The following is a 15,660-nucleotide window of genomic DNA, read 5'->3' as shown; positions in this document are numbered from 1 at the left end:
ACCGGGTCTACTGTATTTGTTCCACTGAATACCACATGGTTTCATGAGTAAAATACCACATACCGGGTCTACTGTATTCATCCCATTGAATAACCACATGGTTTCACGAGTAGAATACCACATACCGGGACTACTGTATTCGTCCAACTAAATATCACATGGTTTCATGAGTAAAATACCACATACCAGGTCATCTGTATTCATCCCACTAAATACCACATGGTTTCATGAGTAAAATACCACTTACCGGGTCTACTGTATTCGTCCCGCTAAATACCACATGGTTTAATGAGTAAAATACCACATACCAAGCCTACTGTATTCGTCCCACTAAATACCACATGGTTTCATGAGTAAAATACCACATACTGGGTCTACTGTATTCGTCCCACTAAATACCACATGGTTTCATGAGTAAAATACCACATACCGGGTCTACTGTATTCCTCCCACTAAATACCACATGGTTTCATGACTAAAATACCACATACTGGGTCTACTGTATTCGTCCCACTAAATACTACATGGTTTCATGAGTAAAATACCAAATACCGAGTCTACTGTATTCGTCCCATTAAATACCACATGGTTTCATGAGTAAAATACCACATACCGAGTCTACTGTATTCGTCCCACTAAATACCACATGGTTTCATGACTAAAATACCACATACTGGGTCTACTGTATTCGTCCCACTAAATACTACATGGTTTCACGAGTGAAATACCTCACATATTAAAGAAATAACTCATGCTTTATTTTATCTCAGATTTTAGGAGTAAAATAACTCTTTGTGAATTGAGCCCAGTATCACTTGTCTGATATGGACCTTAGTAACACTTGAGAGATAGCATTAAAACCACTCAAGAGACCAAGGTGAGAGATAAGAGACTCAAGGAGATAATTACCCACTCTGCTTCTGTGGAGCTATGACTAATGACCAGAAGGACCAGCTGTCACACAAGATAGCAGTTCAGATCAAGGTTTATGTATCAAGAGTACACTTTTCCACCAACAAAAATGGACCATTTGGGCAGCAATAAGAAACCCAGCTTGGGCATATGGACAGGCAGAGGGGCAGTCTAGTCTTTGGAATTTGTTCAACTGACCATACAAAAGTAGAATTATTTTTAAAGATTTTTAGAATGTCCATTTCATTTTCTAATAGTTATGGAATCAAATCAAAAATCATTTTCAAATCTATCGTTTGGGATGGAAAATTCAGGAACTAATAACATTTTAACAATGAATGTGGTTTTAATTTCTCCTAATATATTTTAAATACTGAATAGTTTGATTCTTCTGTCAGGGTTACCAGCTTTAGTGGTTGCCGTGTCTGTTGGTTTTACACGAACAAAAGGATATGGGACTCCCCACTAGTAAGTATTTTTTCTTTGAAAGAAAAATGTAATGTACTTTTAGTTTAAGAACTATTTTAAAGCGTTTGTATATCTCTGCCATGAAATATGAACAAAGCATATCTCACTATACTGTGTACTCTATCAAAAGCACTAAGTGCCGGTACACATATATGCGATGCTGGAACCCTGCCAATCCACTGCGGGTTCCCACATCGCACTCAACTAGCAGGCAGTTCACACTGCCATATGCAAATCGCTGGGGGTGTCAATACAAACTTAACCACACCCCCAGATCAGTTTGCATATCGCAGTGCGAACTGTCAGTTTGGACATGAATCGGATCGCATAGATGTGAACACTCGTGTGATCCGATTCTGGTGAGGACCCAAAAAAGCGTCCTGTCCGAGTTGTGTCTGAACCCGTTGCGAATTCAGCTATACAATCTGTATGGCTGAATTTGCATCGCACAGACATCGCATGTGATTTACAGAGCAGTGCGCTCAGATTCACATGCGATGTCTGTCATCGCATATATGTGAACCGGTGCTGAGTGTGCTAATCTGTCTCGTTCCTCTGTTACCTGCATGAGTCATTTCTGACAAGTTTTCCCAACTCCAAGAGGTAGAGGTGGGGGAAGAGAGCTCAAGCACACAGTCTATGATTGACAGCCTTAACTGTTCATTGTGTCCTGTGTATTGTGTGTGTGGAGAGGTGTCGCTTCCCTCCTATCAGCTCTCGGAGCACTCCACACTGAGCTGTACAATGTGAGTCCAGATTCTCTGGAAAAAAAAATTCTGAAAACTCAGAAAAGCTGTGTAATATATAGCCTTTAAACGGATGAAGAGAAGAGTTGCTGCAGATAAACAGGTACAACTTATGTAGAAAGATTTGCTTCATCTCTGTGCATCATCGGAGGCTAGTCTATTCACTAGGGATATGTGAGGGTTTACAGCCACTAAGCTATTATAATTTTTGTTGTGAAATATTTTTTGAACTTTTTACAATTTTTTAATTTTGCCTCCATATTTTGATTTTTTTTTTTAATGTAATTGATAGATTTACACAGCCTCCTGATAGCTGGAATCTACAGTATGTATCAAGAACGTCTTAGAACATCTTAGGCTGGCCATACATGTACAATTTTACTTTAGATTTACCTTAACCACTTCTGGACTGGAAGGTTTTACCCCCCTCATGACCAGAGGCCTATTTTTGCGATACAGCACTGCATTACTTTAACAGACAATTGCGCGCGCATGTGATGCTGTATCTAAATACAATTGATGTCCTTTTTTCCCACACATAAAGCTTTCTTTTGGTGGTAATTGATCACCTGGATTTTATATTTTGCTCTATAAACAAAAATATAGCAACAATTCTGAAAAAAAAAAAAAAAAAACAATATTTTTTACTTTCTGCTATATAACATTTCCCGATAAAATAAAATAAAAAAAAATCGATTTTTTTTATTATTTTAATCCAATTTGTATTCTGCTACATATTTTTGGTAAAAAAAAACCCCCAATAAGCGTTTATTGATTGGTTTGCGCAAAAGTTTGCTACAAACTAGGGGAAAGATTTATGTAATTTTTATTTTATTTTTGTAAGCTAGTAATGGCGGCGATCTGCGATTTTTAGCAGGCCTGCGACATTGCGGCAAACAGATCGGACACCTAACTGACATTTTTGACACTTTTTGGGGGGACCAGTGACATTACTACAGTAATCAGTGCTAAAAATAGGCACTGTTAGGGCTCTTTCACACGGGGCGGTCTGATCAGATCCGCCTGTCAGTTTTTTAGGCATGTCTGATCGGATGCCCCATTCAGCCCTATGGAGCAGCGGATGTCAGCAGTGACATGTCCGCTGACACCCGCTGCCATCCGCATCCGATCCTGTCCGTGAAATCCGGACGGATGGAAATCCTATTTTCCATCCGTCCTGGGGATCGGATCGGATGGGATCGAATGGGATCGGATGAGAGCGGACAGGCGGTCCGCTCTCATCCGATCCCCCATAGAGAACAGTGGGGGCTGTGACACCTCCCTCTCCGCACTGCAAGCAGAGACGGAGCTGTCATCCACCGGCTCAGCGGGGATCGCGGATCGATCCCCGCTGAGCAGCACGGATCCGCCTACGGAGGCGAAACCGTGTAAAAGAGCCCTTACTGTAATAATGACACTGGCAGGGAAGGGGGTAACACCAATTATGATCAAAGGGTAAAATGTGAGCCTAGGGGTATTTTCTAACTGTGAGGGGGATGCGCCTGTGGAATCAACACAGGGACCTGTGTTTCTAAATAGGAGGAACACAGGAGCCCTGTGTTGATAGCAGAGATGACAATGGTCTGCTGTGTTTACATCAGCAGACCGCCTTTCTCTCTCCACACAGAGCGATCGCGGGTGCCCGGCGTGCATCAGCTTCCCCTTTGGTGAATGGGGGCAGGCACGTGTCTCCAGTGGTGCGTGCGCACACCCAGGATCGCTCCTGCGAACCACTGTACAGGTACGGTGATTTGCGGGGATACGGCGGCGGCTGGTTGGCAAGTGGTTAAACAATGTAGTGCAAGGGCCTACCTAATTGGATACAATTGAAAGTTGTTTACTTTTGACCTCATATTATATGGTTTTTAGTAAATCTAAAGGAAAATTGTACAAGGGAATTAAACATGTATGGCCAGCCTTAAGCATCCTTGCTCATTGACTGCTGAGAAAAGCTCAGTTAGCCTAGGGCTAACAATTAATCTGTTTCCTACTGAGATATTTAGCTACTTATTGCACATCATCTGTTTAGCAGTACAGTGAAATCAATATAATTCTAAAGAGATAACTACCAGAAAACTTCATAGTAGAAAGGGATCTAGTCACCACTGTAGCCCCGGAATTACAGAGCCTGATATACAGTATGAAAACTAGAAGGAATTTTTTTGAAGGACAATCACTGTAAAGCTCTATTAGTTATGAAGCAGAGCATGCATATATTATGAGAAAATATGGTTTGTATATAAAGATTTATCAGCCATACCCAGAAGCAAGGTTTTTAAAACCAATTTCCAATTTTATAACAATAATTACCTGAAGTGGACCTAGAATCCCATATATTTGGTTATATTAGGCCCCTTTCGCACATGTGGACCGTTCATGTCATCAGTTCGGTCACGTCAAAATGGATGAAGTATTTATCCGTTTTTCATCAGTGATCATCAGTTTTTCATCTGCTTTTCATCAGTGATCATCAGTTTCCTATCCGTTTTTCATCAGTGATCATCAGTTTCACATCCATTTTTCATCAGTGATCATCAGTTTCCCAATCCGTTTTTCATCAGTGATCATCAGTTTCCCATCCATTTTTCTTCAGTGATTATGGGCTCTTTCACACGGTCCACCTCCGTAGGCGGATCCGTGCTGCTCAGCGGGGATTGATCCGCGATCCCCGCTGAGCCGGCAGATGAAAGCTCCGTCTCCGCTTGCAGTGCGGAGAGGGAGGTGTCACAGCCCCCGCTGCTCTCTATGGGGGATCGGATGAGGCGGTCCGCTCTCATCCGATCCCATCCGATCCGATCCCCAGGATGGATGGAAAATAGGGTTTCCGTCCGTCCGGATTTCACAGACAGGATCGGATGCGGATGGCAGCGGGTGTCAGCGGACATGTCACCGAAGACATCCGCTGCTTCATAGGGCTGAATGGGGCATGCGATCAGATCCGCCTAAAAAACTGACAGGCAGATGTGATCGGACCGCCCGTGTGAAAGAGCCCTATCAGTTTCACATCCGTTTTTCATCAGTGATCATCAGTTTCCTATCCGTTTTTCATCAGTGATCATCAGTTTCCTATCTGTTTTTCATCACTGATCATCAGTTTCCTATGGGCTCTTTCACACGGCCGCTCCATGTGAGAGCTCCGCTGCGGTCCTTTTTTTTTTTTTTCCACGGAGCGGATGACATTTCTGTCATCCGCTCTGTATGCCCGCATATCATCCCATCCGTTTGCGGATGATATGCGGACATAATGTAAGTCTATGGGGGTTTGCGGATGTCAGCGGATGACACCGCTGACATCCGATTTTCCTTCCTTTCCGTTTTTTGAACGGAACAAAAATAGGGTTTTGTTCAGTTCCAAAAAACGGAACAGAACTGACAGGAAGAAAATCGGATGTCAGCGGATGGTATTCCGCTAACATCCGCAATGCCATTGACTTACATTATGTCCGCAAATCATCCGCAAAAAAATAGGATGATTTGCGGACATACGGAGCGCCCGTGTGAAAGGGCCCTATCTGTTTTTCATCAGAGACCATCAGTTTCCTATCCGTTTTTCATCAGTGATCATCAGTTTCACATCCGTTTTTCATTAGTGATCATCAGTTTCCCATCCGTTTTTCATCAGTGATCATCAGTTTCCTATCCATTTTTCATCAGTGATCATCAATTTCACATCCGTTTTTCATCAGTGATCATCAGTTTCCTATCCGTTTTTCATCAGTGATCATCAGTTTCATATACATTTTTCATCAGTTTCACATCCATTTTTAATCAGTGATCCTCAGTTTCCCAATCCGTTTTTTATCAGTGATCATCAGTTTCCCATCCATTTTTCATCAGTGATTATGGCTTCTTTCACACGGTCCGCCTCCGCAGGCGGATCCGTTTTGCTCAGCGGGGATCGATCCGCGATCCCCGCTGAGCCGGGCGGATGACAGCTCCGTCTCCGCTTGCAGAGCGGAGAGGGAGGTGTCTCAGCACCCGCTGCCCTCTATGGGGGATCGGAGGAGAGCGGACCGCTTGTCCGCTCTCATCAGATCCGCTCCGATTACTGAACGGATGGAAAAATAGGGTTTCCATCCATCCAGATTTCAGCACAGGATCGGATGCGGATGGCAGCGGGTGTCAGCGGAGGTGACCTCCGCTGACACCCGCTGCCCCATAGAGCTGCATGGAGGATCAGATCCGCTTAAAAAACTGACAGGCGGATCTGATCGGACCGCCCGTGTGAAAGAGCCCTATCAGTTTCACATCCGTTTTTTTAATCGGTGATTATCAGTTTCCTATCCGTTTTTCATCAGTGATCATCAGTTTCCTATCCGTTTTTCATCAGTGATCATCAGTTTCACATCCGTTTTTCATCAGTGATCATCAGTTTCCTATCCGTTTTTCATCAGTGATCATCAGTTTCATATACATTTTTCATCAGTTTCACATCCATTTTTAATCAGTGATCATCAGTTTCCTATCCATTTTTCATCAGTGATCATCAGTTTCACATCCGTTTTTCATCAGTGATCATTAGTTTCCTATCCATTTTTCATCAGTGATCATCAGTTTCACATCCGTTTTTCATCAGTGATCATCAGTTTCCTATCCGTTTTTCATCAGTGATCATCAGTTTCATATACATTTTTCATCAGTTTGACATCCATTTTTAATCAGTGATCCTCAGTTTCCCAATCCGTTTTTTATCAGTGATCATCAGTTTCCCATCCGTTTTTCATCAGTGATTATGGCTTCTTTCACACGGTCCGCCTCCGCAGGCGGATCCGTGTTGCTCAGCGGGGATCGATCCGCGATCCCCGCTGAGCCGGGCGGATGACAGCTCCGTCTCCGCTTGCAGAGCGGAGAGGGAGGTGTCTCAGCACCCGCTGCCCTCTATGGGGGATCGGAGGAGAGCGGACCGCTTGTCCGCTCTCATCAGATCCGCTCCAATTACTGAACGGATGGAAAAATAGGGTTTCCCTCCGTCCAGATTTCAGCACAGGATCGGATGCGGATGGCAGCGGGTGTCAGCGGAGGTCACCTCCGCTGACACCCGCTGCCCCATAGAGCTGCATGGAGGATCCGATCAGATCCGCCTAAAAAACTGACAGGCGGATCTGATCGGACCGCCCGTGTGAAAGAGCCCTATCAGTTTCACATCCGTTTTTTTAATCGGTGATTATCAGTTTCACATCTGTTTTTCATCAGTTATCATCAGTTTTTCATCCGTTTTTCATCAGTGATCATCAGTTTCCTATCCGTTTTTCATCAGTGATCATCAGTTTCCTATCCGTTTTTCATCAGTGATCATCAGTTTCACATCCATTTTTCATCAGTGATCATCAGTTTCCCAATCCGTTTTTCATCAGTGATCATCAGTTTCCTATCCGTTTTTCATTAGTGATCATCAGTTTCCTATGGGCTCTTTCACACGGGCAGTCTGATCAGATCCGCCTGTCAGTTTTTTAGGCGGATCTGATCGGATGCCCCATTCAGCCCTATGGAGCAGCGGATGTCCTCGGTGACATGTCCGCTGACACCCGCTGCCATCCGCATCCGATCCTGTCCGTGTAATCAGGACGGATGGAAACCCTATTTTCCATCCATCCTGGGGATCGGATCGGATGGGATTGGATGAGAGCGGACAGGCGGTCCGCTCTCATCCGATTCCCCATAGAGAGCAGCGGGGGCTGTGACACCTCCCTCTCCGCACTGCAAGCGGAGACGGAGCTGTCATCCGCCGGCTCAGCGGGGATCGCGGATCGATCCCCGCTGAGCAGCACGGATCCGCCTACGGAGGCGGACCGCGTGAAAGAGCCCTATCTGTTTTTCATCAGTGATCATCAGTTTCCTATCTGTTTTTCATCAGTGATCATCAGTTTACTATCCATTTTTCATCAGTGATCATCAGTTTCACATCCGTTTTTCATCAGTGATCATCAGTTTCCCATCTGTTTTTCATCAGTGATCATCAGTTTCCTATCCGTTTTTTCATCAGTGATCATCAGTTTCCTATCCGTTTTTTCATCAGTGATCATCAGTTTCACATCTGTTTTTCGTCGGTGATCATCAGTTTCCTATCCGTTTTTCATCAGTGATCATCAGTTTCCTATCCGTTTTTCATCAGTGATCATCAGTTTCCTATCCGTTTTTCATCAGTGATCATCAGTTTCCTATCCGTTTTACATCAGTGATCATCAGTTTGCTATCCATTTTTTATCAGTGATCATCAGTTTTTCATCGGTGATCGTCAGTTTCCTATCCATTTTTCATCAGTGATCATCAGTTTTTCATCAGTGATCGTCAGTTTCCCATCCATTTTTCATCAGTTTGTTTTTTTTTTTTTTTTTTTTTTACATCCACTACCAATGCAAAAACAGATGAAAAACTGACCATTTGTCACTTTACATCCATTTTTCATCTGATTTGTTTTTTATAATGGAACAAAATAGAGCTTTGATCAGTTTCAAAAAACAGATGATGACTGATGTAAATAGATGATCATCCATTTACTTCATTTTTTCCATAGCGATGCATTGATGTCTGTTTTTCATCCATCAACAGATGGATGAAAAAAGGACAAAGGGACAGCATGTGTGAAAGGGGGCCTAGGTGTGTACGTGCTAAGTAAAGTGTGACATGCACAGATACTTATCACCCCTCACAGAAATCCCAGTAGTCTTCCTGACAATGGCCTCATCTGCTTTTCCACTAGAAGGATGAGGCTATCTTTGTTCGGGAACTATCCATGGTCAGTAGCTACTTCCCGGAATGAGACGCTGGATCAGGGCTTTGCAGTTTTTGGCTGAACTAGATTAGCCCCACAGCTTCTTAGCCTGTGACTTGCTACAAAATTACAATGTACAGTCTGATCACTGTGAGAGAAGAGAATGAGGAAATGCTTCCTCCTGCCTGCTATAGACTGATGATATATTTTCAGCCTAGGCAAAGTCACTGGACTGAAGCACAGGGATGGCTATTTAATGATGAAGGGTACAGCTTTTTCTGAAAAAGGATATACTGTTACTGTATATAGTGACATATCTGGAATTTATGCATGCAGACTTCTCCTTTTTATCGACCTTAAATACTTTTCATGTGTGCGTCACAATTATCCAACATAACCATTGAATAGATTTGATTAAGAGGATGCACCAGTACACACATTTCTACTTTGTCTAACTACTTGTGTCATTTGACCTCTAGCTGCTGGCTTTCTCTGGAAGGAGGGTTACTCTACGCCTTTGTTGGCCCGGCAGCTGTCATTGTTCTGGTAAGCACTGTGACTGTCATCACCTTTGTCTTCTTTTGAATTCTGCAGATATAAAATGTGATGCCAGCTCGGAGGTAGCACTTTCCCTCAGTCTGCTCTTTCTATATGTTGCTTGCTGGATGTAGAGCTTCAGTTTTAGACAGGAACCTCTCTCACTATTATTATTTTTATTGTTATTATCTACCACTGCTGTGTGACCTTGAGTACCTATGTACAATGGGTCTGATTATCACGGCGAAAAGAGAAGCAGACCAAATCATGTGAAGAAGACAATTAATTCTCCAGTACATGATTGGCTGTTTGAAGGGCACACAGGTTCACCTAAGCTCTTTCCATTATAGAAAATTAAATACCTTGTGTGTAATTTTTGCAAATGACGCAGAAACCGACAAAAACATAGCACAATGTTAATTCCATACAACTTAAAGCGGTAGTATACCGCTGTTTTTTTTTTTTTTTTTTGTTTGTTTGTTTTTTTGTAATCCTGCAAGTTAAAGCCATAATGTGCTAGTCTGTATCGCAAACTAGCACATTATGTTAAACTTATCTTAGAACTAAGCCATCCAGCGGCACGCTGTCACCGCTGAAGGCGCTTCCATCTTCAACCGGTCTTCCTTCCGGGTTCGTGGACTCCAGATGTCTGAGTGGCCAGAGCCTCGAAGACGTCACTCCTGTCCTTTCATGGCACAGGACTCTGAAGGAATGGCATGATATGCTGTTCCTTTAGAGTGCATTCGCCATTGACTTTACTGGCTGCATCAAAGTAAATATCTCCTAAGCAGTGCACATTAGGAGATATTTACTTTATCTATACTGTAAGTACTGTATTTTTCACTCCATAAGACGCACTTCACCCCCCCCCCCCCAAAAAAAAATGGGGGGAAATGTATGTGCATCTCATGGAGCGAATACTGACTAAATCCCAGCGGGCGAGTCTCCTGCGGTGCCCCCGAGTCTCCCCAAGTCTCGGCTCAGCTGTCATTTACTGAACGGAGCTGCTACTTCCTGTATAGCACCGGCTAACCAGCAGGGTGATATCAGATGCACTGTGACAAGAGGAGCCATATACAGGAAGAAGCAGCTTTGCTCTATACTGCAGCCGCATGCTTCCTCCCAGGCTCAGCCACAGAATGGCTACAAGCAAATCTCTGCAAGTACCCACTACTATTGCTATTACCTTATACTGTGTCTGTGTGTGTGTGTGTATATATATATATATATATATATATATATATATATATATATAATATTTATACATTATATATATATATATATATATATATAATATTTATACATTATATATATATATATATGTATATATATATATATATATATATATATATATATATATATATATATATATATACTATTGCTATTACTGTATACTGTGTGTTTTCCTCCTCTAAAACCTAGGTGCGTCTTATGGAGCGAAAAATACGGTAAGCCTTACTTAGGCTTACCTATAGGTAAAAGTCATGCATTAGAGATTGCTCCCACTTATTAGCTACAGATAAATGTAACTTTTATTGAAATAGAATTGTTGGCAGATAAAATACCTTCTAAATATAGTAAAAATGTACCTTAAGTCTGCCTAGTGTTTTATACATAGAAGTACATTTTTGTATATGCATTATAAAGAAACAGCTGATATTTAAAAAAAGTTGCTTGGAAAAGTGTTTGTCAAGGAGTTACTGGCAATCAGTTCACTAGAGTTTGAGGTACATATTTGCTTTTACTATGCGTATCTCTTATATTAAAGCTGAGAAACACTTAAAGGAGGAGTACAGCTAAAGCTCATTTGGCTGTACTTCTGTGGATCACAGGAGTGCAGTTCGTTCTCCACACCTGTGACTCATTTTCAGCAGACATCGGGCTGCAGCCCGTTGTCAGCTGATGTCACAGAGCTAGTCCAGGCTGGGGTAAGATCAGGGAAGATCGGGGCAAGATCGCGACAATATAATTGGGATCTGCACCACAACCCAGCGCTCCAGTGAGTGCATGGGGGGCAGAGCAGAGAGCTGGTGACTGACAGTTCAATGGTGTTTGATTGCTCCGTTCTCAGTCTTAGAGCCGGCGGGGGACAGATGCAGCATCGGACCAATACTGCATCCACCTAGGCATGTATGATTCTTAAAAAAAAAAAAAAAAGAGGAAACTTATTTTTTAGACTCCATGCACATCAAACTAAAAAAAACGCTGGAAATAAAAGCTGGATAAAAAAAGGTGGTAAAAGTTTTTCATATTAGTAGCGTTTAGGAGCGTTTATGCTGGAAAAGCACTCAAAGAAGCTCTACAAAAACTGCTCCTAGATGCTGTAACTAAAAACCCGATAATAGCCTAAAGTAGTGTGCATGGACAGTTAGGATAACAATATTTAGCTTCTAGGAGCGGAAAAAGAAATGCTAATAACAGCTTCTAGGAGCTAAACCACTTGCCGACCGCCTGAAACAGATTTACTGCGGCAGGGCTGCTCGGTTGCACATAATCAATTAGATCTATGTGATTATGTACACGACGGAGCCACACTCCTACTGTGATTAGACACAGTGAGAGCCAGACCTCCCATGAGCTTCGGGGAAACTGACAGGAGTGCCGCCTGCCTATGTAAACAAAGCATGTTGCTCTTCTGTCAGACAGGCACAGTGAGATCACGTGTCTCAGCTTAGCTGAAACACCAATCTCTGTATGCCTTTCACAGAGCCCTCCCCCCTCCCCACAGTTAGCAAGCACAATTAGGCTTACATTTAACCCCTTGAACACCCCCCGTATTAACCCTTCCATGCCAGTATCATTTATACAGTAACAGTGCATATTATTTAGCACTGATTACTGAACGAATGTCACTGGTCCCCAAAAAGTATCACTTAGTGTCAGATTTGTCCGCCGCAATGTCGCAGTCCCGCTAAAAATCACTGATCGCCGCCATTACTAATAAATAGAAAAGAAAAGTCCAAAAATCTATCCCATAGTTTGTAAACGCTATAACTTTTGCGCAAACCAATTAAAATACACTGTTTGGGATTTTTATTACCAAAAATATGTAGCAGAATACAAATTTGCCTATACTGATAAAATATTTAGATTTTTGAAAATAATTTTATTGGGAATGTTTTGTAGCAGAAAGTAAAAAAATGTGTGTTTTTTTCAAAATTGTTGCTCTTTTTTTGTTTATAGCGCAAAATCTAAAAAACACTAAATACCACCAAAAGAAAGATCTATTTGTTGGTAAAAAAGGACATCAAATGTATTTGGATACAGCGTCGCATGACCGTGCAATTGTTAATTAAAATAACGCAATGCCGAATTGCAAAACAATATCCTGGTCATTTTTTTTTTTCTTCTTTCTTTCTCCCTTCTCTATATTATTATAGATTATAGAATATAGATTTTGATATTGCGACTATTCTTTTTTTTTTTTTTTTTATGTTTGTATGACTTGTTGGTTACAAAAAAATTTAATAAAAAGAGATTTAAAAAAAAGGGGGTAAAACCTTCCGAAGCTGAAGTGGTTAAAAAACGCTAGTGTTTTTTCATAAGCTCAAAAAAAAATTTGAAAAAAAAAGCGCTGAATGAGAAATGCTGATAATAGCGCTTTTAGTAGCATTTTAGTAGCTTTTGGAAGCTTATAGGAGCATTAGCATGTTACTAGCATTTTTGCAATACATTAAAAGAAAAAAGAAGCTGTTTTTAATAGCATTTAGAAGCAGTTAGGAGCATTTAGGAGCATTTAGAAGTATTCAGGATTTTTTTTCTGCTGGAAAAACCTCTACAAAAACAATTCTTCCACTCCTAGATGCAGAAGCTGAAAATATACAAAAAAAAAAATCTTTTAGTAGAGTTTTTCAGAGCTTTTTTTTATAGCTGAATGCTCCTAAATGCTCCTAACTGCTTCTAAAATGTTCCCAACAGCTTTTTTTTTTGTTTTTTTGTTTTTCGTACTTTTTTTTCATGTATTGCAAAAACAAATACAATGCTAGTGTTCATAAATGCTCCTAAAATCTTCTAAATGCTTCTAAATTCTAATAAAATTCTACTAGAAGCTGGCACAAAATGCTATTATCAAAATTTTTTATCCAGCGTTTTGTTCTAGCTTTTTTGAGCTTATGAAAAACGCTGGTGTAAAAGTGATACTAAACACACAGGGGATTCCACCTTATAATGATATTCATTTTTGGGTGAGTAGTTCTCAAAATGACCTGTGCTTGCAGCATGCTGGAAATCAGGACTGCTGATCAACATAGAACATTTGCTAAGCAAGTCTGTTGATTGGAGCACTCTGCAGGGGTGTATCAGACTACTGGACCCAGAGAAATGCACTTTATGTTAAGCAATGGTTTGGATCTCCAACTTTCTGCCACCACAGGGCATTCCAAACCTAGAAAATAAAAATGATGTCCACATTTATTGCAGCTTGGCTTTGACAAAATGAATTTTTGTTTGCGGACTACATTGATATTTATTTAATCAGTTTAAATATCTTTTAATCTTTGCTATAGGTTAACATGCTCATTGGCATAATTGTATTCAACAAATTGATGTCTCGGGATGGTATATCTGACAAGTCCAAAAAACAGCGGGCTGGGTGAGTGCTCTCCTCTTCTTAGGCTGCCAAGATACATTGGATGTGTTTTTGCATCATTTAATCAGTGTTGCACCAGTGTGGATTCGTGTCTGTATGCTTCCGATGTTTGACATGCAATATGTACAATGTTGTATAGTGCGTGGAGTTTTTTATTTTTTACATTATTAATGTTTATCTGTAATGTGGATGTAATCCTTTCCTAAATGGCATCATACTCTAGCCATTTGGCTTGTTTTCCTGTAAAAAAAAAAGTAGGTAGTACAGTCTAAAATGAACTGCTAGAAGCAAAATAAAAAACAACCCCAATTAAAATAAATATGAGGGCACACATTCTAGATGCCTGGCTATCACGCTGACCCCCTGTCTTTAAAGGATAACTTCACTTTCGCGGGGAAAAAAATATTAAATAAAGAAAAAATAATATAGCGTATACAATTGCGACATAAGTCTTATTGTAATTGAACATTATTAAAAATGACCTTTCCTTTTCAATCTGCAGCCGCTGTAATTTTCTGAAAATGCCATGCAATATGCTACCTGGAGGTGTTCTGTACACAGAATGTGTACTGACCACACCCCAGAAACATCATTTCCTGCTTGTGTGATTGGCTCAATAATTCTCCCAGAAGTCTGCACTAACATACAATTCAGATTTCAGGCATCTCCTGCAACAAAAAATTCATTTTTGGTGAGATACTCCCAATAGGAACAGGTCTGAAGGGATGCAGGCCCAGCAGATTTCCACATTAGTGCTCTGCAACTGCACAGCTGATTAATAATTATGAAAACACTCCCGTTAGGCCCACTCAGCACAGAGGAACAAACAGTGATTTCTCCAGAATAAAAAAAGGTAGAAATCTGTAACAAAGTTTGTTATAATCCTTGCAATGTACAGAGATCACAGAGAGGGTGTTTTTTTCTCAACAAAAGTGGAGTTACGCTTTAATACTCACTGACCTGAAACATGTATGCAAATCAAAAGAGTCAGTGTGGTCAGAAGTAATTATCTGCATACTTGTTCTGGGTCAGTAACTCAAACTACAGTTATGTTCTCCATAAAGGAAAAAAAAAAATGTGTGCTCCAATGACATGGGTTAGGTAGTAAGAGAACACTAAGGGATGTGAAAGATTCTGACCCAGGAGAGTTAAGTGCACCCTAGAGACATGATTCTGTTCTGAAGTGTGTCAATGTGCATCTGGGAAAGCTTACTGAACCTTTGCTGCAGTTCATCTGAATAAAACATGGCATTTGGGTACATTTAGAGAAAGTTAAAAAAGAATAACTTGATCCAATCAAAAACTTTTCAATAGCTTTTAATGACAGGCCACTTTGGATCTTAGCCTGTTGACAAATGTCTTTGTTCTGGAGCTCTAGGTTTCTGGAGTTAAGATGATTGCCAAGATGTAAATCATTTGATATCTGAAACAAACAGAAAAATAGTCGTTTGTGGCTTCCACTAATCATTAAATTGGATCTTCACTCATGGGCATCCGCAGGTAGGGGCAAGGGGGGGCAAATGCCCCCCCCCTGGAATCTTAACTTCCCCTTTCAAGTGGTTGTTAAGCCACTTTATACCATCCTGTCTGGTCTGTTTAACAATCCTGTGCGTCTGTGTATGTGTTTTAAAAAATAAGCCGTTCTTTACCAGTTTTCAGAGGGCCGCGCGCCACTCACGTGACCCGTCGGCTCTCTT

At 41.2% G+C, this 15,660-nt stretch overlaps 1 protein-coding gene across 12 annotated transcripts in view; it reads left to right on the top strand.

Moving 5' to 3' along the window:
• The window catches only part of ADGRB2 (adhesion G protein-coupled receptor B2), a 695,259-nt gene that overhangs the window by 634,708 nt on the left and 44,891 nt on the right, over positions 1-15,660 (top strand). For all 12 annotated transcript variants that reach the window (XM_082246705.1, XM_082246713.1, XM_082246711.1 and 9 more), the window contains 3 exons: positions 1,311-1,380; positions 9,318-9,384; positions 13,881-13,966. In XM_082246705.1, the coding sequence (XP_082102831.1) occupies positions 1,311-1,380; positions 9,318-9,384; positions 13,881-13,966 (223 nt within the window). The remainder of the gene's footprint in view (positions 1-1,310; positions 1,381-9,317; positions 9,385-13,880; positions 13,967-15,660) is intronic.

This window comes from Pelophylax lessonae (genome assembly GCF_965119305.1).
Source record: "Pelophylax lessonae genome assembly, chromosome: 2".
In the NCBI taxonomy this organism is placed as follows: Eukaryota; Metazoa; Chordata; class Amphibia; order Anura; family Ranidae; genus Pelophylax; species Pelophylax lessonae.
This window is presented reverse-complemented; position numbering and strand designations above follow the sequence as displayed.